The 27,553-nt window shown below is 32.1% G+C and overlaps 2 protein-coding genes and 2 long non-coding RNA genes across 5 annotated transcripts; 2 read left to right on the forward strand and 2 right to left on the reverse strand.

Moving 5' to 3' along the window:
* LOC104701616 lies at window positions 665-1,544 on the reverse strand. Its single transcript, XM_010417333.1, has one exon. It carries the CDS (start codon window positions 1,461-1,463, stop codon window positions 903-905), a length of 561 nt encoding a protein of 186 aa, XP_010415635.1. The 5' UTR covers window positions 1,464-1,544; the 3' UTR covers window positions 665-902.
* Window positions 4,324-5,169, forward strand: LOC104701617. Its single transcript, XR_753848.2, has 2 exons — window positions 4,324-4,390; window positions 4,731-5,169. It is a non-coding gene; the product is annotated as an uncharacterized LOC104701617 (long non-coding RNA).
* LOC104701618 lies at window positions 8,504-9,299 on the forward strand. The gene is made up of 2 exons (XR_753849.1): window positions 8,504-8,570; window positions 8,911-9,299. It is a non-coding gene; the product is annotated as an uncharacterized LOC104701618 (long non-coding RNA).
* Window positions 21,810-27,347, reverse strand: LOC104701619 (DNA (cytosine-5)-methyltransferase CMT3-like). 2 transcript variants are annotated; one of them, XM_010417335.1, is made up of 21 exons: window positions 27,026-27,347; window positions 26,843-26,880; window positions 26,612-26,714; window positions 26,032-26,139; window positions 25,818-25,937; window positions 25,608-25,707; window positions 25,279-25,487; window positions 25,113-25,178; window positions 24,763-25,026; window positions 24,616-24,674; window positions 24,471-24,537; window positions 23,818-24,147; window positions 23,672-23,740; window positions 23,506-23,592; window positions 23,299-23,386; window positions 23,074-23,186; window positions 22,868-22,972; window positions 22,739-22,782; window positions 22,570-22,639; window positions 22,282-22,385; window positions 21,810-22,188 (listed from the first exon to the last, which is right to left on the reverse strand). In XM_010417335.1, the coding sequence occupies exons 1-21, from the start codon at window positions 27,239-27,241 to the stop codon at window positions 22,044-22,046; spliced, it is 2,505 nt and encodes an 834-aa protein (XP_010415637.1). In that variant the 5' UTR covers window positions 27,242-27,347; the 3' UTR covers window positions 21,810-22,043. The 2 variants fall into 2 exon arrangements, with proteins under 2 accessions (XP_010415637.1, XP_010415636.1); XM_010417334.1 differs by having other exon boundaries at window positions 23,074-23,189.

A 27,553-nucleotide genomic window follows, 5' to 3' on the forward strand; every position in this document is an offset into this window, starting at 1 on the left:
TACAACAAACAGACAAAATTCTAAGTTTTGCACATATCAAAATACTTCTCTTAAGTTTGGTATGAAATCATACCGGTTGGGCAAGTAAAGTAGATGCGTTACAAAACACGTAGTTTGTAAAGTTTGAACGTACGTAATAGTACGCAATTAGAAGTTTATATGTCACCGACTCACCAAAAGGGTTTAAATCTGATTTACATATATGAATATTTTGGAGAAATTGTCTTTGAAAACTTATTACACGAGGAAACACTATGGTCCGGTATGGGATCAGTAACCCACTTGAATTAATTGTATTTATTATAGAGAAATACCATAAAATAGCACTAAAACAAATTTTATACACAACTATAGCATACATTTTATAAATTTTCAAAAATAATATTATTTAACATATTAAAATATTTAAAATTAATTTTTAGATTTTTTTTTTTAGGTTTAGATTTTCAATTTCACATTTAGGGTATAGTTTTGAGAAATAGAGTTTAGTATTTTGAATAATTAATTAATGTTATTTTTAAAATTTTAGAGATGTTGTGTTAAATTTTTAAAAAAACTTATTTCAGTATTATTTTTGAGAATCTCTTTTATTATATATTTGTATAAAGTTCATTGAGCTGTAGTAGGATTGAGTCTTTTAATAACGTAACACACAATTTAGAGATAAAAACAACAAAATAGTATCATTATCATTAGTCCCACTAGAAATTAATCAAACCAATATAATTCATATAGTATCTAAACAAATAAAAAGAGGACATTTGTCAAATCCACATGGAGAAAATAACAAAAACCCAATAATGATAAAAGAATTTTCAATTAAAGAAAATAGTCTCTTCTTTTACTTTTTTTTACTTTCATCATCCAAATATGGTCTTTTACTTTCCTTACTTTAGCCTTGTCTACATGAACAGTTCTGACTGCAGCAACGTGTAATAATTAGCTGCTTCGTCCTCTAGCTCCCAAAGCCCAACACCAAACCCATCTAATAAACTAAACCCATTAACGTAATCCTGATTAGTAGTCTCACTCTTAATCATCTCATAATTACTCCCGCCAGTTTCAGTGTTAGGGATCCCGAGTTCGTCGTCTGAAGCTTCAAGAAGATGCTTCATCACCTTCTCTTTATCTTCCTCGTACTCATCTTCTTTCGAGGTGCACGAAGATGAAGATGAGGAGGAGCAAGAAGAAGAGAGAGAAGGATTCTCTTCGAAAAGGGTAGCGTTTTGCTCTTCTGTTGAGATTTCTTGCTGAAGAGTAGTGATTAGGGAAGTTATGTCATTGTCGGCTTCATCTTCTACTACTTCTGTATCATCTAGAAGACATTCAACTTGGTTGTACGAGGAAGAAGATGAACAAGGCTTTTGTCTTTTTGTTTCTTCTTGTGCTATGATGATTTCTTGTTCTTGCTCATCTCTTTGGCGCTTCAATGGCGATGATGATACAGTTGCTGTTGCAGCCATGTTTGGATAAGAAGAGAGAGAGAGACGATGGTGTTTAGAGGTTTTTGTTTTAACTTTTTAAAACGTAAGAGAGAGAGAGAAAATCGTTGAGGTGATGAGAGAGAGGAGGAGACTAAAATGTTTATATAGAGGAAGGTTGTGGTCAAAATGTGTTTTTATATTTTATTTTTTCTTAATAGACAAATAACGTGATTTAATATCAAAATGAAATATTATTAATAAGAAGTAATTTGTTGGTTCGTGCATGTCAGGAGAGAGACATGTGAAATGCTTTTTCCTTTTTTTCGCATAACCCGGAGTGGAATTTTTAAATACATATATGGTCTACAACTATTTTGTGTCATCTCATCGTCAAGATGAATTTTAATAATACTATTCAAATATAATTATTTATTTCTAATATACAATTAGTTTTTAGATCTTAGGCATGTTGTACACTTGTATATGATAATCTTATTTTTCTTATAGTTTTTTTTTGTTTTCAGTTATTATTCTTATAGTTTTGACCGGTAATGTTGTACTTGAAGACACCGTCTGCTCTTTTGTATAAAATTATTTAGTAAGACAGTAAAAATATGGTGGTACGAAGTGATTGATTAGTTAGTATCTTGTTTTTATCGTATTATTATTTGAAGTACTATTGTCTTCTATCGATATTTCGTACTACTAAAATGTTATTATCACTTCTTGTCACCAGTATTCTAACTCATAAAATCTCTACCAAAGCAATAAGTTTATTTGTATCTACAGTTATAAATGTTAACACTTCTATTGGATGAAATTATGAAGTAGATAATTCCGACAGAAACAATAAAAGTTCATAAATAGAAGTACGTGGTGAGAAAATTTGTTCAGTGGGACTTGTAAAATGTAAATGCAGTGGCCTAACATTTTTGTCATGTAATATTATAATGTTTAGAAAATGATAAATGAAGATGAAAGGAAGATATGTATTCCTGTGTTTTCTGTTAATATTTTTTTAAAAAATTGTAAGAGAGACAAAAGAAAAAGTAACAAGTTGTTGTCATTGAGATTTGGTAAATATATATCTGCTTTGTTTCTTACCGTTGGATTAGCATTCCAGAAGGAGCTTGTAAATTACGAGGGGAATGATCGAACGGTCGTGGTTTCACGGCTGTAGATTGCACATGGAAAGTGACAGCCTCTCACTGTTTTGTTTTTCTTCTGTCCAAAACAGATTCTTATCGTTTAACCACCGCGTAAACCATTGTCGTCTCTGAATCGTTGAGATGAGATGGTTGTAAGTTGTACCCATGATTTTGTATGTATCAAGTATCAACTATATATATTAACAAAGTGTTTGAAATGGTTCTTTGTAATTTATAAATTATATGTAAGCTTAGAAATTTCTTTGAAAAAGCTATTGAACCAGTCATAAATTTGTGTCTAATCTTTATCAGTCTTGATTATTGAAATGCGGTGTAAATGATATCAAGATTTGCTTCAAAACGAAAACCATATCAAGATTAAATAGGTTATATATTATTTATAATTTAGTAGTAGTAATATTTCTTCTTGTAAATACATATTTTGAGTTGAAAGTTTTGCACGTTTACTCCAAATTTAAATATACTCTTTAGTTTAATAGTCTCTCCCCAGTGGAAAAGGCAAACAACCAATGTACTTGTGGTGAACCGTTGGGAAACAATGAAGTTGATAAAAAAAAAAATCCCCAAGGAACTAACCAATTTGGTCGCCAACATGTAAACCCAAACCATCTTTCTTTTATATGGTATTACTTACTTGGCAAAAGAAAAAGAAAAAAAAAATAACCTTAACCTTAACTTAAACTACCTCTGTAATCAATTTACAAAAGAAAAATTTAGGCATGTTGTTATCAATAAGTCTACAAAACTTACGTTTTTTCAACGTCGGTATGCTTTTTCTTTTCTTTTCCACTTTTTGGGTAACAAATAGTACAAATCAAAAGTTATTATACTAACTTAAATCTCTATTTTAAAAAATTTCGCCTAATCCAATTATGCTCCACAAAATCGCTAGGCCTATTATTTCCACCTCGATTAATGACTAATCCCGCCTAGCATCGATTATCTAATTATACTTGTCTAATTTGATTATAACCCGTCTAATTTAGTTACTTTCCGCTTAATTTTGTATAGAGCCAAATATAAATCAAATATGTATTTTTTGTTATTTAGACATTTAAATTAAGAATTTATGATGTTTTACAATAACTAATGTACAAACTTTTAATGAAAATCATGAATTTTCTTTTAAAATTACGTTTATATATGTTTACTGTAATTTTAAAGATAAAACTATAGTTTTATATTTTATTTGATATTTTGATTTTAACATAAACAGAATTATACATATATTCAATACTATATATTTTTATTTTATTGTTAATTTAATAAAAAACTCTAAAACTAGTCACCGATTAATCTTCGTTTAATTTCCGATTTTCTTGTTAAACGTTAGGTCCATCTTAGCCGCCCGACTAGTGTCTAGCAATTTTTAAAACAGGATTTAAATATATACTAAAAGTAAAAGTTGGAAGCAAACAAAATAAGCATAATATCAGTTTAATTTGTACAACTAATCGATTTAATTTTTTAACTTTTATTCCGAATTAGAATATTTAAAAAGGAGAAAAAAAGTAGGAAAATTGTTCTTGAAAAAACCAAAAAGTACAGAGACTTGTAAGAATATATACTCTAAGTTACTAAAATACACGAGCTTATAATATAGTATATTAATATTTCCGCTTAATCGAACCGACTTGAACCAGAGTTTATTCTAAAAACAGATAGGAAAAAAGTAAGATACAATTATAAAGAGACTAGAATATAAAAAGAAAATAGCAAAACAAGGACAAAAAAAAAAGAAAAAAAAAGAGAGGTGACTGGTGAGATGATGAATACAACAACTACATGGTTCGAGAGGTAGGGTTACGCAAGTGGGTTTTGTTTATACACTTCTTCGTGTTTTACTTTTTCTTTTCTTTTTTGTCCTTTCGCTTTACTTTATTTATCCCTTACCCACACTTTTTTCACTTCTTAATCGGTTAAGGGACAAATCCATAACCAGTTGAATTGTTGTTAAACCTCTGAAATACAATTTCAGAATTTGGGTAGTTAAAGTTGTTGAAACAACCAGGACATAGGATTACATCAAGATATCAGAGAATTAAGCTCATACTTTTGGAAATTTTTTCGATTTTCTAATCCGTATTGTAACCTAATAGATTAGTCGTTAACCCTTTTTTTGTGTGTGTGTGTGTAGTTTCTTGGAATAATACTAGACAGCTTGATATTTTCTTCAAGGGACTACAGGACTTTAAATCAAGCGAGATGACAACTAACTATTGGAGTATAAAACCAAAAAATCAATGTATGTATCTTACAAAAGGGTACAAGTTTTTTGGAAACTAGATAGAGAGGTGGTCCAAAGAGAAGGAAGGTTGATATGTTTGGGGAAGAAGAGGGAGGTGGGGACTTCTCGTAGCCTTTCTGGAATAGCACACTGTTACATGCCATCCCTCTCGATATGTCAACTTGTCCATTGTTCCTTATTATAACTCTACTCCTTTTTATGTTTTCTCTTGTATTTGTTTTTTTTTCTAACCTTTTTTCTGATACTTGGGAGCTTTAAAATATCAGGATTTGGATTAAGATCCGTGTATACATGCGGAAATAATAAAAAGGTTATATTAACTTGGAGATATTGTTTATAGATCAGTTAATATATGACCCCTATAAACATATTTAATCTATATAAGCCAATGTAAATATAATGAATTAATTTAATCAAAATAGCTGAACTTAATCTGAACATGGATCAAGATTCAAAACCTCTGAAGACTTATCGAACCGATCCAAATCAGATCTCGCATCTCATATGTTTTTTTTTCAGTCCATGTCTTTAAGTGTTTTCTTTTTCTTCTACGAAGATTTGCATCTCAAATCTCAATCTCAAAGGTTCTCGATTGAGTCACTTCGAACACGTTACACACCACTGCTGCATGTACTATGTACACGTACATGTGTGTGTTACCGCATACGTGTTGTGTGTACGCATCTCTCACTTATCGGGTCGAGAGGCGAATATTAAATGTTTGGTATCACAATAATAATAATAATAACAAAAGATGGGGTTGTTCATCGGCATAAAAATGAATGGACATGTGCCCTCCTTAATAATTTTATCCGTTATCCTATTATTTTAACACGAATTATCATGTGACATTATTATTATGTTAACTCATTTATGCCGACGAACTCACAAACTTAATTAATTAGTATTCTTTTGTACTATGTTAAAAACCATAAAATTAAAAATGAGAGTACAACATATTTAATTTCAAGATGTTGTCTTGCAATGATCAAATTATCAAATTTAACAATTTCAAAGATGTTAATTTCATTTTATATAAATAAACAAATTCAATTAAAAATTTATCAAATTTTAACTTTGATATAGGATTTGAATAGTAACTGCAGGCAGAGCAGATAAATCTGTCTGCGGACTAGACCGCTATGTTTTAAGTGTGGACAATAAACTACTATGGTCCAATTTTATTTGTAAGAAAAATGGTCTGCAGTTGAACCGTTGCGGTATTGTTTCTGTTTTCTGTAGACCGTACCACTACGAATTACGCATAATAAATGGTAAATAAAAAGCGGTTTATTTGACAATCGGTACTATCAAACATCATTCATATGATTTTTTAATTAAACTATTTATTTAATGTAACTCAATGAATGTAAAGTATGTATACATATATATATATATATATGTAATTGAATTATTGTACTGACTTGATATACTCCTTACATTTCAAAATATAAGATGTTTTAGCTAAACTACAAATAATAAGAAATGTTTACTTTTAAAAAGTTTAATTAATCAGAAACAAGATTACATAAAATAAATGATAAAAAATATATAAATAATTTAAAAGTTACCTCAAAAATTGAAAACATTTTATATTATAAAAAAACAAAAATCTTTAAAATATCATATATTATGAAATGGAGGGAGTAATATACAGTGGGACTTGTAAAATGTAAATGCAGTGGCCTAACATTTTTGTCATGTAATATTATAATGTTTAGAAAATGATAAATGAAGATGAAAGGAAGATATGTATTCCTGTGTTTTCTGTTAATATTTTTTTAAAAAATTGTAAGAGAGACAAAAGAAAAAGTAACAAGTTGTTGTCATTGAGATTTGGTAAATATATATCTGCTTTGTTTCTTACCGTTGGATTAGCATTCCAGAAGGAGCTTGTAAATTACGAGGGGAATGATCGAACGGTCGTGGTTTCACGGCTGTAGATTGCACATGGAAAGTGACAGCCTCTCACTGTTTTGTTTTTCTTCTGTCCAAAACAGATTCTTATCGTTTAACCACCGCGTAAACCATTGTCGTCTCTGAATCGTTGAGATGAGATGGTTGTAAGTTGTACCCATGATTTTGTATGTATCAAGTATCAACTATATATATTAACAAAGTGTTTGAAATGGTTCTTTGTAATTTATAAATTATATGTAAGCTTAGAAATTTCTTTGAAAAAGCTATTGAACCAGTCATAAATTTGTGTCTAATCTTTATCAGTCTTGATTATTGAAATGCGGTGTAAATGATATCAAGATTTGCTTCAAAACGAAAACCATATCAAGATTAAATAGGTTATATATTATTTATAATTTAGTAGTAGTAATATTTCTTCTTGTAAATACATATTTTGAGTTGAAAGTTTTGCACGTTTACTCCAAATTTAAATATACTCTTTAGTTTAATAGTCTCTCCCCAGTGGAAAAGGCAAACAACCAATGTACTTGTGGTGAACCGTTGGGAAACAATGAAGTTGATAAAAAAAAAAATCCCCAAGGAACTAACCAATTTGGTCGCCAACATGTAAACCCAAACCATCTTTCTTTTATATGGTATTACTTACTTGGCAAAAGAAAAAGAAAAAAAAAATAACCTTAACCTTAACTTAAACTACCTCTGTAATCAATTTACAAAAGAAAAATTTAGGCATGTTGTTATCAATAAGTCTACAAAACTTACGTTTTTTCAACGTCGGTATGCTTTTTCTTTTCTTTTCCACTTTTTGGGTAACAAATAGTACAAATCAAAAGTTATTATACTAACTTAAATCTCTATTTTAAAAAATTTCGCCTAATCCAATTATGCTCCACAAAATCGCTAGGCCTATTATTTCCACCTCGATTAATGACTAATCCCGCCTAGCATCGATTATCTAATTATACTTGTCTAATTTGATTATAACCCGTCTAATTTAGTTACTTTCCGCTTAATTTTGTATAGAGCCAAATATAAATCAAATATGTATTTTTTGTTATTTAGACATTTAAATTAAGAATTTATGATGTTTTACAATAACTAATGTACAAACTTTTAATGAAAATCATGAATTTTCTTTTAAAATTACGTTTATATATGTTTACTGTAATTTTAAAGATAAAACTATAGTTTTATATTTTATTTGATATTTTGATTTTAACATAAACAGAATTATACATATATTCAATACTATATATTTTTATTTTATTGTTAATTTAATAAAAAACTCTAAAACTAGTCACCGATTAATCTTCGTTTAATTTCCGATTTTCTTGTTAAACGTTAGGTCCATCTTAGCCGCCCGACTAGTGTCTAGCAATTTTTAAAACAGGATTTAAATATATACTAAAAGTAAAAGTTGGAAGCAAACAAAATAAGCATAATATCAGTTTAATTTGTACAACTAATCGATTTAATTTTTTAACTTTTATTCCGAATTAGAATATTTAAAAAGGAGAAAAAAAGTAGGAAAATTGTTCTTGAAAAAACCAAAAAGTACAGAGACTTGTAAGAATATATACTCTAAGTTACTAAAATACACGAGCTTATAATATAGTATATTAATATTTCCGCTTAATCGAACCGACTTGAACCAGAGTTTATTCTAAAAACAGATAGGAAAAAAGTAAGATACAATTATAAAGAGACTAGAATATAAAAAGAAAATAGCAAAACAAGGACAAAAAAAAAAGAAAAAAAAAGAGAGGTGACTGGTGAGATGATGAATACAACAACTACATGGTTCGAGAGGTAGGGTTACGCAAGTGGGTTTTGTTTATACACTTCTTCGTGTTTTACTTTTTCTTTTCTTTTTTGTCCTTTCGCTTTACTTTATTTATCCCTTACCCACACTTTTTTCACTTCTTAATCGGTTAAGGGACAAATCCATAACCAGTTGAATTGTTGTTAAACCTCTGAAATACAATTTCAGAATTTGGGTAGTTAAAGTTGTTGAAACAACCAGGACATAGGATTACATCAAGATATCAGAGAATTAAGCTCATACTTTTGGAAATTTTTTCGATTTTCTAATCCGTATTGTAACCTAATAGATTAGTCGTTAACCCTTTTTTTGTGTGTGTGTGTGTAGTTTCTTGGAATAATACTAGACAGCTTGATATTTTCTTCAAGGGACTACAGGACTTTAAATCAAGCGAGATGACAACTAACTATTGGAGTATAAAACCAAAAAATCAATGTATGTATCTTACAAAAGGGTACAAGTTTTTTGGAAACTAGATAGAGAGGTGGTCCAAAGAGAAGGAAGGTTGATATGTTTGGGGAAGAAGAGGGAGGTGGGGACTTCTCGTAGCCTTTCTGGAATAGCACACTGTTACATGCCATCCCTCTCGATATGTCAACTTGTCCATTGTTCCTTATTATAACTCTACTCCTTTTTATGTTTTCTCTTGTATTTGTTTTTTTTTCTAACCTTTTTTCTGATACTTGGGAGCTTTAAAATATCAGGATTTGGATTAAGATCCGTGTATACATGCGGAAATAATAAAAAGGTTATATTAACTTGGAGATATTGTTTATAGATCAGTTAATATATGACCCCTATAAACATATTTAATCTATATAAGCGAATGTAAATATAATGAATTAATTTAATCAAAATAGCTGAACTTAATCTGAACATGGATCAAGATTCAAAACCTCTGAAGACTTATCGAACCGATCCAAATCAGATCTCGCATCTCATATGTTTTTTTTTCAGTCCATGTCTTTAAGTGTTTTCTTTTTCTTCTACGAAGATTTGCATCTCAAATCTCAATCTCAAAGGTTCTCGATTGAGTCACTTCGAACACGTTACACACCACTGCTGCATGTACTATGTACACGTACATGTGTGTGTTACCGCATACGTGTTGTGTGTACGCATCTCTCACTTATCGGGTCGAGAGGCGAATATTAAATGTTTGGTATCACAATAATAATAATAATAACAAAAGATGGGGTTGTTCATCGGCATAAAAATGAATGGACATGTGCCCTCCTTAATAATTTTATCCGTTATCCTATTATTTTAACACGAATTATCATGTGACATTATTATTATGTTAACTCATTTATGCCGACGAACTCACAAACTTAATTAATTAGTATTCTTTTGTACTATGTTAAAAACCATAAAATTAAAAATGAGAGTACAACATATTTAATTTCAAGATGTTGTCTTGCAATGATCAAATTATCAAATTTAACAATTTCAAAGATGTTAATTTCATTTTATATAAATAAACAAATTCAATTAAAAATTTATCAAATTTTAACTTTGATATAGGATTTGAATTGTAACTGCATGCAGAGCAGATAAATCTGTATGCGGACTAGACCGCTATGTTTTAAGTGTGGACAATAAATTACTATGGTCCAATTTTATTTGTAAGAAAAATGGTCTGCAGTTGAACCGTTGCGGTATTGTTTCTGTTTTCTGTAGACCGTACCACTACGAATTACGCATAATAAATGGTAAATAAAAAGCGGTTTATTTGACAATCGGTACCATCAAACATCATTCATATGATTTTTTAATTAAACTATTTATTTAATGTAACTCAATAAATGTAAAGTATGTATACATATATATATATATGTAATTGAATTATTGTACTGACTTGATATACTCTTTCCATTTCAAAATATAAAATGTTTTAGCTAAACTACAAATAATAAGAAATGTTTACTTTTAAAAAGTTTAATTAATCAGAAACAAGACTACATAAAATAAATGATAAAAAATATATAAATAATTTAAAAGTTGCCTCAAAAATTGAAAACATTTTATATTATAAAAAAACAAAAATCTTTAAAATATCATATATTATGAAACGGAGGGAGTAATATACAGTATTATATAATTATATATATTATTAAGTCGAGAAATTAAAAATCGTGTAAATCGAGGAAAATGAAACAGTTAAGTAAATAACTCTATCTCTGCATCTGCTGAGAAAAGCCTGATCTGTCATGATGACTCGGTTTCTCCAATACTTTTTTTTTTTTGTAACGTCACTACTTAATGTATATTTTTTTCGGGGCCCATGTTTAAATTTATTTTGCGAGCAAAAGAAGTAACGTATCGATGGAAGCAATAAATATAATTAAAGTTTACTAAAGAAATTAAAGTAGTACTTAAAGATGTCTCCCGTGAGAATTAATTAAAGTTAAACCAAGAGGGAGGTTTCATGCTGCTGATGATTCGTCAGACCTAATTAGGATCTCATTCACGTGTATGTTAATGTTTCCGCATTATATCGCAAACCTAACGCTTTTAACAAACAATTTATCTACATGAACCATATTTTGTTAATAGAGAATGGATCTGGATCGGTTTAAGTAATCAGATTGACGACAAGATAAAAAGTATTTTGATTATATATGGTGAAAACTCATCTCTAGGTTTTAATGTTTGTGCATTACTATTATTTTATTGTTAATTGATTTTTCCCACTAATCGACGATAGATTATGAGATAAATCCATATCAGCTTAAACTAAGAAAATTTTATTTCGATGTAAAGATACAATGGCTTTAGGATATATTTCTAGTACCAAGAAAATTGAGATATCAAAGAAATTAAAGTAAGAATAAATTTCTAATGAATCAAGACTTAGATCTATACGTATTCATGAATGTAATTTGGACATGCACCTTACAATATATACTTCTTATCTCTCGCATTATGTTCGTAGTTCTTTAAGTTCTCCAAATTTAAAATGTCTAGGAGGTAGTGCACAGTTATGATTTAGTAATACCATATTTAGCGGAAAGCATGGCATATAGTCGAACACACACATTTAATAAACGATATGCGTTCGTCATAGTGTGCATCCACCGCCGATTGTCGAATGCTTGCTCATGAAACAAATAAGTATCCTCTTTTTGCCTATATATTATTATTATTATATACGTACAGACACTTACAATATATGTATTTAGTCACTGTATAAGTTACATACATGATACATAAAAGAATCTGAACAGTTAGAAGACAAAACTTATCATGACGATGACTTCAAGGTCACCTAAGTGCAAAACCAAATTAACACTAGGTGGTTTGTATATATAATCTCATCAATCACCTAGGCTCATTTTAGTTATAACATATTAGATTCAGTTAGTCGAATATGGGCTTTGAAGAACGGAAGAATTCAAATTCAACATAAACGACTAACAGAACAAAAAAATTGAGATCTTTTTTGAGTAGAGACTTGATGAAATTCTTTCACATTAACAAATTTTTAATGTATTCTCATATATGAAAAAGAAACACATAAATTAAAATTTCAAAGAAAAGCAATAATTTGTTTGTAAGGGTTTATTGACCATGTAAGTTCTTAAAAGTTATATTTTCTCTATTTTAAAAGTTCTTAAAAATTCTACTTTCATTACAATGTATAATTAAAACTATCCAGGAGATAAAATACTGAACTAGAAATACAAAACAAATATTATCAAAACCAAATCGAAAAAAATGACTCTTTAAACTATAAGCAGAGATAACAAGGCAACGACCTTAAAAATGGTAGAACCAAGGTAGCAGAGAAACTTTTTCTTCTGAAACACCTACACATGCGATTTATCACGACCGTCCACGGTTAATCTGTAGATAACACATCTCTCCTCCTATTATGATGAGAGTCAAACTCTCGAAAACCAAAGACATCATAACCCGACAAACAAAGAGTACTCATAAAAGTTCATAGAGACTCAAACACACTCCCAAATGTGACGAAGATGACGACGACTGCTGTGTATCATTGCGTTTAGCTAGAATCCTTCAAAAGGTGATCATATCTAAACAGACCATGAAGGCAGAGACAAGAAGCAAGGCAAAACTTCTCAAAGTTAACACACACCGTGAACACTAAGGACAAGAAAACACTAAAAGCTTTGAAGATTACCAACCAAACATTAAGCACGAAACTTCTGCTAAGAAAGGATACAACCCTAAAAAGAACCACATGCTGAAGCAAGGAGACAAGGACTGGGAGAAAAGGTAATGGATGGACGCAACTGATAAGAATCCTTAGCCATTCCATACATGCGGCTTAAAGAAGAAAAAGGCACTAGACCAGTATCAAAATCTGAGACAGGAACAAGCAAACCACAATGGCAATTATTGTTCCAACCAATTGTTGATCAAATATTCGGCATCATCATCTTTACTTGTTATCAGAAACCCTCACAGACATAGCTGCTCTGACCGTCAAACATGAGACACTAAGAACCCATTACCACATAAACTAGAAGTATCACCTAAGAGACCAGGACAACGCCGCATCTAACAAAGGCAAAAGAGACTTCTCTTTGAAACGCTGGGAGAGGAAGAACAACGCTCAAAAGACCGTGGCGCAAGCCTCACCATGAAGACCATCTCATTTGCTGAACACACCAACAACATCATCAAACCACCAAATCTAGCTGAGCGACACAAACAAGAACAAATTAAACAATAAACAAAGCATCAGGGCCCCTCTCACAGTTACGACGAGGAGTGCCAGCCACCGGAGAGGGCAAACGGAGAATCTGATTTTTCTAGCGGCTAGGGTGAACTTTGGTTGAGAGAGTTTTTGGGTGTTCCCTCTTTTTGTGAGAACAATACAATATATAATATTATATAGAAACAGAAATATATATATATATATATATATATATATATATATATTTCATATTTCTAGTTGTATCAACTTTTTAAACTTGTTTAACTCCTGTCCATTTTAAATTACTAATCATTTAAGGTTTTTTACACATTAAGAAAATAACTAAATTTTTTATTTTACTAGAATATTGCTAATTACATATGCTCTTACTTGCAAAAGCGAGAGTTATGTATTTATACAGATAAACCAAGGCTTCGGAGATATCACTTGTCTTTTACGTAGGCTTTGGAGACATCGCTTTCGGTGATTCGTGCGTAGGCTTTGGAGATATCATTTTTCGGTGATTCGTGCATAGGTTTTGGAGATATCGCATTCAGGTGATTCGTGCATTGGCTTTGGAGATATAGTTGCTTTTTTTTTGGGTGATACGTACATAGACTTCGGATATATCGCTTTTTTGTTTTGTTTTTTTTTTGCGGTGATTTGCCTTTATAGTAATAAAAATACCGTCACATGAAAAATGTATCTAGACAAATTACTACAGACCATTAGTGTAACCCTACGGCCATCACCTTTTATTTGGCCCCATGTCCACTCCGAGTCCATGGGACCACCTTCTTTAATGGGCATCACGTCCTCTCACTAGGTCCGTGAGCCCAACCATATCTGACGGTCGGTTTGCTACGTCCGGGAGGCTTTAAAGACTTGTTAATCGTCCCTACAAATCACCACATGATATTTCCATATGTTTTGTCCTCACTCGCACAGTTCCGACAGTCCCTTCCCGGAAGGTTACCCATTATGAGACTACTCTAACTTAAGCACGCTTAACTCTAGAGTTTTCTCAGGAACCTTGACCGAAAAGATAAGTGCACTTTGGTGACATAGGTGGCAAAATCAATTCTTTTAAACCTCTCTGCAAGTCTCTGAAACCGGCGTATCACAATTCACCCCCACTAACATATCGCAACGTCCTCATTGCGCACCAAGACCGTCACCCCTGATGGTGTGAGCCTACTCCACTCCACACTTGTTTTGGTTCGGCTCTGATACCACTTGTAACCCTCCGACCGCCACCTCTACGTAGGTCCCATGTCCACTCCCAGTCTATGGGCTCACCTTCCTAATGGACCTAACGTCCTCTCACTAGGCTCGTGAGCCCATCCATATCCGACGGTCGGTTTGCTACGTCCGGAAGGCTTTAAAGACTTGTTTACCGTAACTACAAATTACCACATGATACTTTCCTGTTTTTTGTCCTCACTCACACAGTTCTGACAGTCAATTCCAGGAAGGTTACCCATCCTGAGACTACTAGTACGCTTAACTGTAGAGTTCTCTCAGGATCCTTGACCGAAAAGATAAGTGCACTTTGGTGACATAGGTGTCCCATTCAATTCTTTTAATCCTCTCTGCAAGTCTCCGAAACCAGGGTGTCACAATTAGTTTGTAGTATTTACTAGATAAGAACCCGCCCGATGTGCGGAGTTAAATTTTTATAAATAACGTTATTTATAAGTTTTAATTTTGCTATAATATACTGATTTATATTAATTTACAATTCTTTTATGTATGTTACCATAAAAAGCGTATTTTACACCTAAATATATTGTAGGTTACAAATATATTTTTTACCACCATCTAGAAAATATCTGTATGAACACATTAAACCAAACAAGTATCATATCTCTTTTTTACTTTCACTTTTGCATAGTTTTTTTTATTACTAAAATTATTGACTCAAAAAACATTTCGAATAAAAATTATATTACATAGTATACTAATCAATGATGTAACATCACAATAATGTATGAACAACCATGGAGAGAACCTTGGATTTGCCCTCCTCCCATATAGAGAGAACCTTGGGTCCAACCTCCTCCACTATGATGAAAACCTTGGCTCCACCTTCCTCCCTTGGGGAGATAACTTTGCGTTTAACCTCCTCCACCTTCCTCCCTTAGGAAGATAACCTTGCGTGCAACCTCCTCCACCATAGAGAGAATCTCGGCTCTGCCCTCCTCATGTGTAGAGAGAACATGTTCACGTCTTTTAGCTATCTCAAAATGGCTTGCTCCGACAACCAATGAAACCAAAGTCCCTTTTCTAATGTCATAAAATCTTTTGATAGTAACTAGTGTTAAATTTTCCAATGTATTCGTGGAGGTGTCTTTGACACTCCATGATGTAGCATTTGTCTCTGGAACGCTCCGACTGCCACCTTGCTTAGTGAGTCCCATGTCCACTCCCATTCCATTAGCCCACCTTCCTTAGTGGGCCCCACGTCTACTTCTGGCCCACCCATATCCGCCGCCGGTTTGTTACGTTCGGGAGGCTTTAAATACTTACCCCTATAAATAACCATATGATCTTTTCCTATGTTTTGTCGTCACTCGCACAGTTCCAACAATCACTTCCTGAAAGGTCACCCATCCTGAAACTACTCCAGCTCAAGCACGCTTAACTCGAAAAGATAAATGCACTTTGGTGGCATAGGTGGGCAAATCAATTCTTTTAAACCTATCCGCAAACCAGGGTGTCAAAGTCTTCGAACTCCTATGGATCTATCAACAACAGTTTATGTTTTTCCAATCTATCTATTTATGTTTGTTGTAAGCTATGGATCTATCAACAACAGTATTCAAAAAGAAGATGCATATATTAATCTTTTTTTGGGGTCAATAAATTAATTTTACTTATTAAAAACTAGAAAAGAAGAAAGTAGGAAAAAATTTTGATTTTAAAAATAAGAAAAATTTACCTTTCCATTAAAAAAGTTTTACCAATAGAAAAAAGTTGAAAGCAATATTTTTGAATAAATTATTTTGTTAGATGAAAAGTACAAGCCAATCTATGTTTATATAGAAGTGAGTATTTACAAAATTTAGAATTAATAATTAAATGTATATTTTCTTTAATCTCGTTTCTATTTTTTTTGTTGAATTAATAACTTAAAATTAAAAATAAGTAAATAATCTTATAATTTCAAATTTTATGAAATATATATATATAATCTCCTTATAATTATTTTTTAAAAAATTTTAATTTTTGTAATTTTTTGATAATTATCTTTTTTACATTATTAGTATTGTTTAAAACAAAATATTTTGTTTTTGTTGTAATCTCAAATCCCTCTTATTAAATATTAACTTTTACACATGTCAAAATCTTAGATTGATATAAACTTGACACATTTCAAAATCTTGTTAATGACTAACTTTCGAAACCCAACTTTATATAATAAGATTTCTTTTTTAAATATATTTTCTAATTTTTTACTAGTCACATTAAAATATTTAAAATAAAATTAATAATTGGGTTTACTAAATATATGCATTAGAAATTTAAAACAATAATTATTATAAAATAAATTTTTTGTTCTAGAATAACAACTAAAAAACGAGAAGGAGTATTAAATGTTTTAGAATTTTTATTTGCTTTCTTAATGACAAAAAAACAATTGTACAAAATGCATTCACCTCAATTGCTTATTTTCTAAGCTTTAAGATTAATAGATCTGAATTCACCTGAAATTAATCACCGCAAATTAGGGGTAGAGTATTATCTCTTGGTTAGCGATTTTGAAACTCAGTAGTTGTCGGTTGTGCCATGATCACAGTTACGTTTTATATAGAGTTTTCTAACAATTCTACCAAATACTAAACTAAACTTATCATCTCTACCACATTTGCTAACTCTTTTTCAGAAATACCAAGTCATAACAGATAAATACTAAAATAACATTTCCTATTTCCTTTCTCAAAACAAAAATAAAGATTTTTTCAATTTGTTTTGTTGTCCTGTCTTTCCAACTTTCTCATCTCTTTCTTCTTTCATTAATTAACTCCACATTTTTTTACAGGACACTTATCTCAATTTTTTTTTCTCATCTCTTTCTTTTTCTTCCATTAATTATCTCTACATCTCTCCAAATCTATAAAATCTAATCAAAAAATACCTTATTGTTTCTAATGTTTCTAACTTTTCTTTCCAAAAATTTTCGCTCAGTTTTTTTTTGGCTCTTCGTCAACTCTTTCAGAAGCTCACATCTGTTTTCTTTTCCATGACATTCACTGTTGCCACCGCTGGAGCTATTGATTTGGTGGACCAATTAAACATACCAAGGTGTCCACTATTAATCTTGTGATGGACAAGTTATTTTACAAAGACAATAAATTATTTACTCGATAGACTAATTTTACACTTGTCTAAAATCTCTATTTGTCTACTATTAATCATGTCATGTACTACATGATTCAATAACCCCCATAGACAACATACTTGACGAATGGACAAGTACTTTAAGCTAATGGACAACTTTGTATTATTCAACTTGTCTATCAGACAAACCTTGTCCACATAACTAATTTTGTCCACAGACTTATGCTATTTCACCCACCAGATCTCTAAAATATATACATATATATATAGTATATAATTTGCAAACTCTACGTAACTTTTAGATTATAAAGTGTCCACTACGGATCTCACTTATTTGTCTAGTCCTAAGAATTAATGCTCATCCATGTTGCCAGAAAATCAAATATATATTAAATAACATAATTCATTTTACTTATTCACATGTTATTTTCAACCCATTATATGCAAGGCAGTTTAGTCCATTTATCTACCCTATATGATAGATAAAAAAAGATGTTTTCCTTTCTAATAGAACTAGAAAGTTTTTTTAGCAAATATGGTAGAATTGGTAAAATTCCCTTCTCTATGTCAAGTAGTCGAGATATTGTTTAATTTATTTTTGTCTCGTTACGTATATATACGCCATATTTTTCTTTTATGGCTTTGACGTCCTTTGCATACGTATTGTATTTATGGATATGTAGTATGTACACAGGGGCGGACGCAAGGCATTGAAGGGTGGGGCACGTGCCCCACACTGTTTTTTTTTATTTTTTTCCTTTTGTTCATATAACTTACTCAATTATCTTCAGTCTATAGGTAATTTTGAAAGGTGCCCCACTCTAATTACAAACCAAAGATGTGCCTTAACCCCAAACGGCCAAACCAGTCATACAAAGAAGGAAATAAAATATTTTAACCCAAAATAAAACACCCATATAAAAAAATTTATTTCTATAAACAAATGTATCCGACAATTATTTCTTTTAATTGTGCAAAGGAAGCCTGCGAATTATAATAACAACGATGGAAGATTTATATTTAGCAATATAGCATCATTGACCTAGTTTTTCCTCTGTTAACTAAAACTTTTTTTTTATTGTTTTTTTCTTCCAGTTCTAACTTCTAAAACAAAAGTGTTTATACTTTATAGTAAGTAATTATTTTGTGATTAATTTATACAATGGAAAATTCTCTAGTTAGAATAATCGTTTTTTTATCTAGTTTTATAAAACTATTTTCTATGCTTCAAACTTATGCATTATGTTATTTTATATTATAATTGATAATTTGTTCATATATCAGTATTTCAATCCAAAATATAATTAATGGTTTCTAAAGGGTAGCCTAATTTGTTTTGTTGAAAAAAAGTTGATAAAGTGACATGATGAAAATTTTATTTAGTATAAAAAACCTGTTATAATTTTATAGGTTTTTAAATTTATAATACAGCTTCTTTTCATATTTATATAATTTTTTTCGTTATATTGTGCCCCATGTTAAAAATGTTTCTGAATCCGCCACTGTATGTACATAAATAGATAATGAAGGGATATTTGGTACACTTAAAATAGATCGACCGGTACGTAAGGGAAGAAAAGTAACATCCACCACGTGAGGTTAGTTTGCAATATCCCACCTAAACCTAACCTCCTCCATCTATTCGTTTCACCTCATTTTTGTGTCTTAAAGTTTTCTTGAAGTTACGTACGCGAGCTGATGATTTACTGTCTGACAGACACATCTAACTATATAATTCACGCTTTCTACTCATACATAGCTAGTAACGGTGAAAGGTGTTTGTTCAAGGAAAAAAAAAGAAAATAAGTGACGGTGAAAGGTTCCCAAACAAAAGACAGCTTACATATTCACAACAAAACATTTCTACATGCATCAAACTTTTTTAAGAAAATCAGTGAACTTTTAACTAAACCCACCAATTCATATTAGATATATGTAACTAAACCCACCAATTCATAAAAGAAAGAAAGCATGGGGATAGATTTATCAATAATCTGCACACAAAAAAACATCTCTAAATGGTAAAATAGATGATGACTTACCAATCATATCTAATATCTAACTATTATGTGTAATTTATTCTTTTTATTTTTACTTTTTCTTAACCGTTTTCTTCATAATCGCTGGAAACGTTTTCCTACTTGATTTAATCGGATCACCAATAAAACCTTATGTTTTATGAGAAACAGTTTACCCATTTTGTTTTCAAAAACCTTATATTCAATTTTTTTTAACAATAAATTAAAGATATTATTTAAAATTAGGATGCCACAAGAAAAATGAGTCTGAAAATGTAGGAGTATGACTGAAGTAGGACCTACTTGTGAAAAATCAAGCCATAGACTAAGTCTCCATGGATATCATATCGTTGGATTAGCATCAAACGTGTATACACGGTTGGAATATCATGTTTCTGAATTCTCCATTTGAATTTTATTTAATTTTTCTGGCCATTAGCTGCAATAGAAAATATCTAGAACAAACGGCTTTATTGCTTACGATATTCAAACAACCTGAGAGTTGGAACGTAGGCGTTGTTTGGTGTCTCAACCACTTAAGCAAAACTCCATATACTGTTTTCATTTGGTTTTGGCTTTTTGTGCTGTCTGGATGAACAAGGACTTGCCAACCTATATGCGAAGGATTCAAATACATTAGTTTGAATAGTTTGATGTAAGGGTTTTGAAGTAAGTCATCAGAATATAAAACGTCACCATGCATTAATATAATTTATAAACTTCAACATATATGGACTAGTCTAGCTATAAAGAGTCAATTTATATACGTGACTCGTTTCTTCCGTTACCAAAACGGCAAACTGTATCAGTAAACATTTATTTAAAGAAATGGTTGAATAGCTTATCATGATGTTTTTTGTATTATATAAATCATTTACTACGAAATCATGACTCATAGCATAATGGTTTGTAATAGTGTTGTCACCTTATCACAACCCAAATTCAAACCCCACATATAGCATATCGCAATAATGACTTGAGCTTAGCATATTTTAAAACATTGATTAGTAATGTAATTTAATTTATCTTAATAGCTATACATAAACTTACAGAAAGATCACATAATGTGTACACAAACGTTTAATTACGACTTAGCCATGTGAAAAAGGAGATTGGAACGAAGCTATTTTATACAACCACTGATTATAAATATAATACGAGAGATACAAAAGGTGATAGTTTATTTTATACAACCACTGTCCACGTCTCTCCGAGTCATTCATCTATTTTTATTAGTTACATAAACTCAACATATAACGTGATAGTTTTCGCTTTCTTTGGCCTAAAAAATTCAGATCTATAATTGGGTGAAGATAATAATATTAATGGGACAATTAACATATTGATAGGAGCTAGGTATCCATTTTAATACAATCTTCACAGTATTAATAAGAAAAAATAATATAGCATGTTGGGTTTAATTTAGGAAGTTCTCGGAAAGTAAAACTAATATAACAAATTTAGCTTCGGTGCGTCAAGTCGATTCATCGATGATGTATATTTGTATTATTAATAGACCATGCCCGACACAAACGACGATGTTCGAGTTAGTGGACCAGTCTTGTATTTTTCTATGTAATTTTGATTAACTAGTGATTTTTATATTACAGTTTTTTCCAATAATCTGTAAACAGGTTTTGCCGGGATATACATATTGATTACTTTTATGAAAATTAATAAATTTGGGAGAAAAATACTTATATAACATGTATCAGGTGAATAAAAATATGTTCTGAATCCTAGGAAAAATTGTGATTCCTTTCATATTTGTTATTTAAAACCTTAAATATACTGTATTATTAAGACTTTTAGAAATACACTACAAACTCGTGTTAAATGCCGTTGAAAAGAACACCTCGTAAGAAAAGAGAGCCATATACAACCATACACAAAACTAAAACCTCAACAAGCTGAATACAATACCAAACCAAACAAGGAATCCTATCTTCCAGACTCCAGAAGTTCTTTGAGAGAATATCATGTCTCTCAAATATTTTGGGTTTGTCTCTAAGTTAAATCTCAATCTGAAAACTTTGTCTATTAGTAGGCTTGGGCAAATATTTGGGTTTAAGTACCAATGCTTCTGTACCAAGGCTCTATTGGGCTTCATGGGGTTATTAGCAAGCACTTCATATGATTAACCTCCAAAACAGATCACATTTTTTAGTGGCCTTATATCATTAAGAAGCAAAAAGTTTTTGTAACCCAACGAACCAAACAATGACTTTGATCAAAAGAGAGAATCCCATAACATATCCATAGAATCTGATTTAAACGAAAATCCTAGAGAAATTCAGAACAATAACTTGGAAACTGTCAAATTTAACAGAAAAAAATAATAATAATAATCCAAACTCCCTAGAAAACAATCAAAGATAAACCGAAGGACAATGAAATCAACAGAGTTCATGAAAGCTCGGAAGGAAGATTTGCGTTCAAGGCTTCATGTGAGCGAAACCTTCAGGGAGAGTAAGAAGTGGATCATCGTTTCTTACTGTGAGACCTTGGAATGCCATTGCCAAAGCATATCCAAGGGCCTTCGCTACCGGAACTGCAACCGCGTTACCAACTTGAATGTACCTGAAAAAACGAAAATATTTATGTAAAATTTAGTCTGAATTTCGAATCTCAAATCACAGAAACTCTGACAAAACGGAATCACGGTTAACTCACTTTTGTTTTGGTGGGCCAAAGAGTTTGTAGTCATCAGGAAAGCCCTGGAGCCTGGCGTTTTCTCTGATGGATAGAACACGATCTTGCTGGGGATGAATGATCACCTGCAATCATATACAACGTCAAATATGTAACTCTTACGTTGTTTCCAATGTTTCTATTCACATCCAAAGGGAATCTATGCAAATCTAGAACACGATAATAACTGTGTCTTTTAGTCTCTAAACTAACTTACTTACAACTAGCCAAAATTCAGAACAGATAGTTATTTTTCATGAGAGGTCTCACCTGGTTGTGTGGTTCCGCTCGAGTGACAACCGTAGGGACAGTCTCATCCCACCAGAGGCGTCCAAAGGGCCTGAAAAAAAAGCAAATGGTTTAGGCCACACTTCTATAACAGAATAAAACTAGGCAAATTCAGGATTTACAGAGGTAAAGAAAGGTAAATGAAACTCACTTGGATGATGTCCCGTCAACATAACTCACGGCATAATCGGGTACCTGATTGAATAACATAGTTAGTCAATACAAAAGAAAAGCAAATTTTATATGAGGACAAAAAAAAAAAAGAGATGAATATTATTACCAACGGATTTCCAGATTCAAGCATGACCCTTTCCATACTCTCATCCAAGTGAACTACATTACCGCGTCCAACAATTACACCAGGAAAGTCCCTGAAATTTGCTCCCTAATACCAAAAGTTGTATTGGAAAAAATCAGAATAATCCTAGAAAACTAAAACAAACAAGAACCAAAAAAATAAGATCAACGAATGTGAGAAGGTTGTACCTTCTTCTTGGGGACACGACAAACACGCTGATAATCATCAATATTCAGATTCAAGGGATGGTGATCATATAAGACATGCTTTTTAGACTTGAAATTTGTTGATGACCCTAAAACTTCTGTTCAAAAAGTTCATAAACAATTTTTCAATGAACCTCAAGTTGCCACTATAGTTGTCCTTTTTTTTGTTTTACATTGTTCCCCAAAAAACAAAAGTTAAAATCTTACCATCTTTTCTAAGTCTGATAAACTGTTGAAATGGAGTTATGGGATCTTTGTCATATGGTATCTCATCCCTCACCTCACTGTTTGCAATCTAAACCCAAAGTAAAACTTAGTTTGCAATCTAAACCCAAAGTAAAACTTAGTAAGACAAGAATATGCTAGACAAATAAATTAAGTTTTAGTCAAGATAAGCCACACATCAAGACTTACAGCCGGTAGATCTGAAATTATATCTTCAAGTAAAAGTTTGTCTGCCAACTTCACAGTGTGGCCTTCATTATAGGCTACCGTGTTCCTCTGCATTAAATATAAGCAAAGATGAGTATTTGCTATACATATGGAATAGTAATTCACTATCTTCTTGGGTCTCTCTTACCTCAAACTCCACAGGAACATTTCCTCTCATGACTACATCATGAGTTGGAAGTGGGAATTGAGGAAGCATCTGAAACAGAAAGGTGCAAATTAAGAATACCATCTATTCATATATATAGAACAAAGAAATAACATTAAAGGTTTTACCTCACTAGAGAGTGCACCGCATAAGAAGAACCGCATGCGGAACTGAGCAAGACCATATGCACCAGCAGCCATCATTCCCATCCGACTCTGGTAATTCATTTGGATAAGCCGTCCCACAGCGTAACGCGCAAGGTAGCCCTTTGCAAACTTCAGCATGTCAACCACATTTTCCATTAAAACGTATTTTGGCTTCAGAAACTCCACAATGTTCATATAAACAAGAAGCTGCTTATTTTTCTCATCGTTTAGAGGTTCCTCGGTGTTCCTGAAGCGGTTATGACCACTGATTCCTTGACAGGGCGGACCGCCGCAAATAACATCAACACCTCCCTAAATTAGTGTTTAGGCATTAGTGTCAGTGACATGACATTCTTATATTTCACCAATAAAGTGAGGACTTCTCTGACAGCTGCCACCTAATCACCAATTCCATGATAGTGCTTTAATCCGCAACTATTCAGTTACTAACTCTATTTAACCCATTCAGCAACTAATTGACACACAACAATACAGTTTTGATAAACTATCAAACACAAACTAATATAAGTACATTATCTATACATAAGACGCATAGAGCCTAGCACATAAAAAGAACTTTGCACAGGTTTCAGAAATTTAAAAAAGCAAACGTATCAGGGTATTAAAAAACATACTTGTAACGGAAGGATGCCAGATTTATATCCACTTTCAACAAACTCTTTGATCTTTTCCCGGCAATTACTGTTTAAAGATAAATTTAGAGGTTTTAACAAATATTGACATATTATTTTAAGGAAGAACCCTTTTTCTTATGTTTACCTAAGTCCTTCAATAGGTTCCCATGTATCATGCGAAGGAGCATAACCCAGCCACCGTACCTATTATATCAAAACATCAGAGAAGATTGTGACTATAAGAAGGCAAAACCATGAAAGAGTAAAATTTGTACAAACAGAGCAACAATACCTTCAAATAAAGTCCACTTTTCTTTATATTTTTAAGGTCGCCGAAGGTAATACCAACAATCTTTGCCACTGTAAATACCTCCCCATCATCTTCATTGTCACTCTCTTTGCTATCATCTTCATCTTCATCGTCCTCAACAACAGTCATCCCATACAGGTTATTATATTCTTCTGAATTTGGACTTTTTCTCAAAGAGAAATGAATGCATAACTTCTCCCACTCCTTAAGCAGCAACAGGAAATTTTCTGCGGACATGTTTCTTACCTAAAATGAAGTGACTTTTGAGACTAAACATAGGGGTAAATTGAATTGAAAAAATGGAAAACACAAAGACATAATGAAAATCTTACTTGTGTTTCTGGGTGGTTATGCTCCAAGCTTTTACACGCATGTTCATTCATGTCGACAGCCCATTTCTTGAGAAATCATTTTTATAAAGCAAAAAATAGCATCAAAGAGATTAAACAAATCTGACAAACTATTAAACAATATAATTGGCAAGTAAAAATGCCTCACAGTGACAAGGTTCAAACCAGCGAGTTTTGCACCCATGCACAACCCAGTGGACATTGCGCCGCAACCACAGTAGAGGTCAAGCAATGTTGCCTCTCTCTTAGCACCATTAGCTTGGGAAGTTTCGTCATCCTCTGATATAACAGCAGCTCCTCCGTTTACATCATTGTCGCTGGATATTGTTGAACTTTCACTTATAGCCATCTTGGTATCTGTACAATCAAAAGATCTATATATGATTAGTTATCTTCAGAAACTGCAGCATGTTATCTAATCCAATTGACTGTGGAAAGAAATGCTAACTTGAAAGATCAACTGTTAAAAGCACTAACCTTCTTGAAAAGCTTCAAATGTTGAATAAGGCAGCAAATAGTTCATATCACAATAATAATCACAGTTTTTTGTTGCAGCGATAGTCTCCGTAGTATTTTCCTGGCATGAGAAACATATGTAAGTTAGAATGGAAGATTGCACAAAGATACCGAATAACCAAAAACAGACACTATAAATAGCAACCGACTATAAATTAAATAAGTACGTACGTTTAAGGAAATCATCAAAATTTCAAGCTTTTTGACTAGGGTTCCTAATTCATTTGTATCTCGAACCTTCGAGAAAAACACACGTTTATCACTTATCAGAGCATTGAGGTTGCCAATTACCTGAAAGTTAAGAAAACCCAAAACTTTAGACAATTCAACATTGGAAAAAGAAAAAAAAAGAAAAGGTAAAGACCAATAAAGTTTTGATTCTTACAGTATCAGAAGCTCTGTAGAACCATTGAGCCGCGAAGTATAACTTCCCATTAGCCCCTTCGAACATTTCAACAATTTTACAAATGTAAGGCGCGTTTCCCTCACCAGCCTGAACAAACAAAATAAAACTAAACTGTGAGAAATACAAGTCATCTATAGTAAAGTATCTAATTATGTTGTAAAAAGCATAGAACAAATATGATATGTCTCCATTAAGGCTAAAGATGTCTGAGCTTATCTCCAAAAGGAATATGTCAGCCTAAATAACAATCAGTGGTTATTGTTTCAGATGAGATCTCAGCTAGGAAAGGTAGCTATTATCAATGTGTCTCCATTAGCATTTGCAGAAATATAAATCATGACAAACAGGGACAAATTAACAAATTATCCGCCCCGCACTTCAATTTATTCTATAAAAATTAACAATGCTGGCACATTTACAAAGTGGTATAAAACCCAACAATCATCAAACTCAAAACACCAAGAAACAAAATGTCTTTCACAATCTCCTATCTTGCAAGTGCTACAGATAAATCGAGGCTTTCAAAGGCAATTTTCTCATTCGGAAATAGAGTCATTACCTGCACATAAGCATCATCATTAAGCTCATATGTAATGGACTCATCAACAATAGCACGTCTAAAATGGCATCGAGCTCGAATTATCTCTACAACATCATCATCCCTACAAAAATGAAATCACTTAATCAGTCCATTAAGAAACAAGGTCAAAACACACATTTTTTTATCAAACAAAAGTAAACCCGAACTATCTGATTAATCGCAAAAAAGCAAAGGACTCAAACAACATACTTCTTCTTTCCCCTTGACCGAGCTACAGGTTTCTTCACCTGAGAACAAAAAAAAATCAAGAACAAAAGCAAAATTCCTTCAGAAATCAACAGATCTGAAACAAATCCCAGCAAATTTCGAACAGATCTAACCATTTCATATTCAAACACCAAAGATCCAAGTTTCCGATTAGTGAAAAAATACCTCGATCGGTTTGTATCTGTCAGGCCAAGCAGTCTTAGCCTCCGATTCCGGTATAGGCTCGTCCAAGAACCTCGCAATCGACAATTCCCCTTCCTCGACCACTTCAACCGGCGCTTCGTTCACCGTCTTAGCTCGCTTAGGAGCTCTCTTCCTCGGTTTAGGAGCGGATTTAGTATCGTCGTCGTTCTTCGGAGCTCTCTTACGCTTCGGCGCCATGATTTTTGAGTCGGAGAAGACGAAGAGAACTGAACAGAGTAAAGAGACGAGAGTGAGACTGAAACCCTAGAAAAAAATGGTGTGACGAGTGAGGGTTACTAATTAAATTATCTGAGGAGGTTGAGGGCGAAATAAGCGCGTTACTCAAGCGCCAAAACTTTTGGGGTTTCGAAATTTTTGGGCAATTTTTTTTTTTTTTTAATGAATTTGAAACATTTGGGCCTCATAAAATGTTAAAGGCCCATCTAACTTTTTTTCTCTCTCTCTCTCTCTCGCTTTATGAATATGGTAATGAAAGATTTATCTTTTTCC

The sequence above is a fragment of the Camelina sativa genome, chromosome 7, assembly GCF_000633955.1.
Source record: "Camelina sativa cultivar DH55 chromosome 7, Cs, whole genome shotgun sequence".
Classification (NCBI taxonomy): Eukaryota; Viridiplantae; Streptophyta; class Magnoliopsida; order Brassicales; family Brassicaceae; genus Camelina; species Camelina sativa.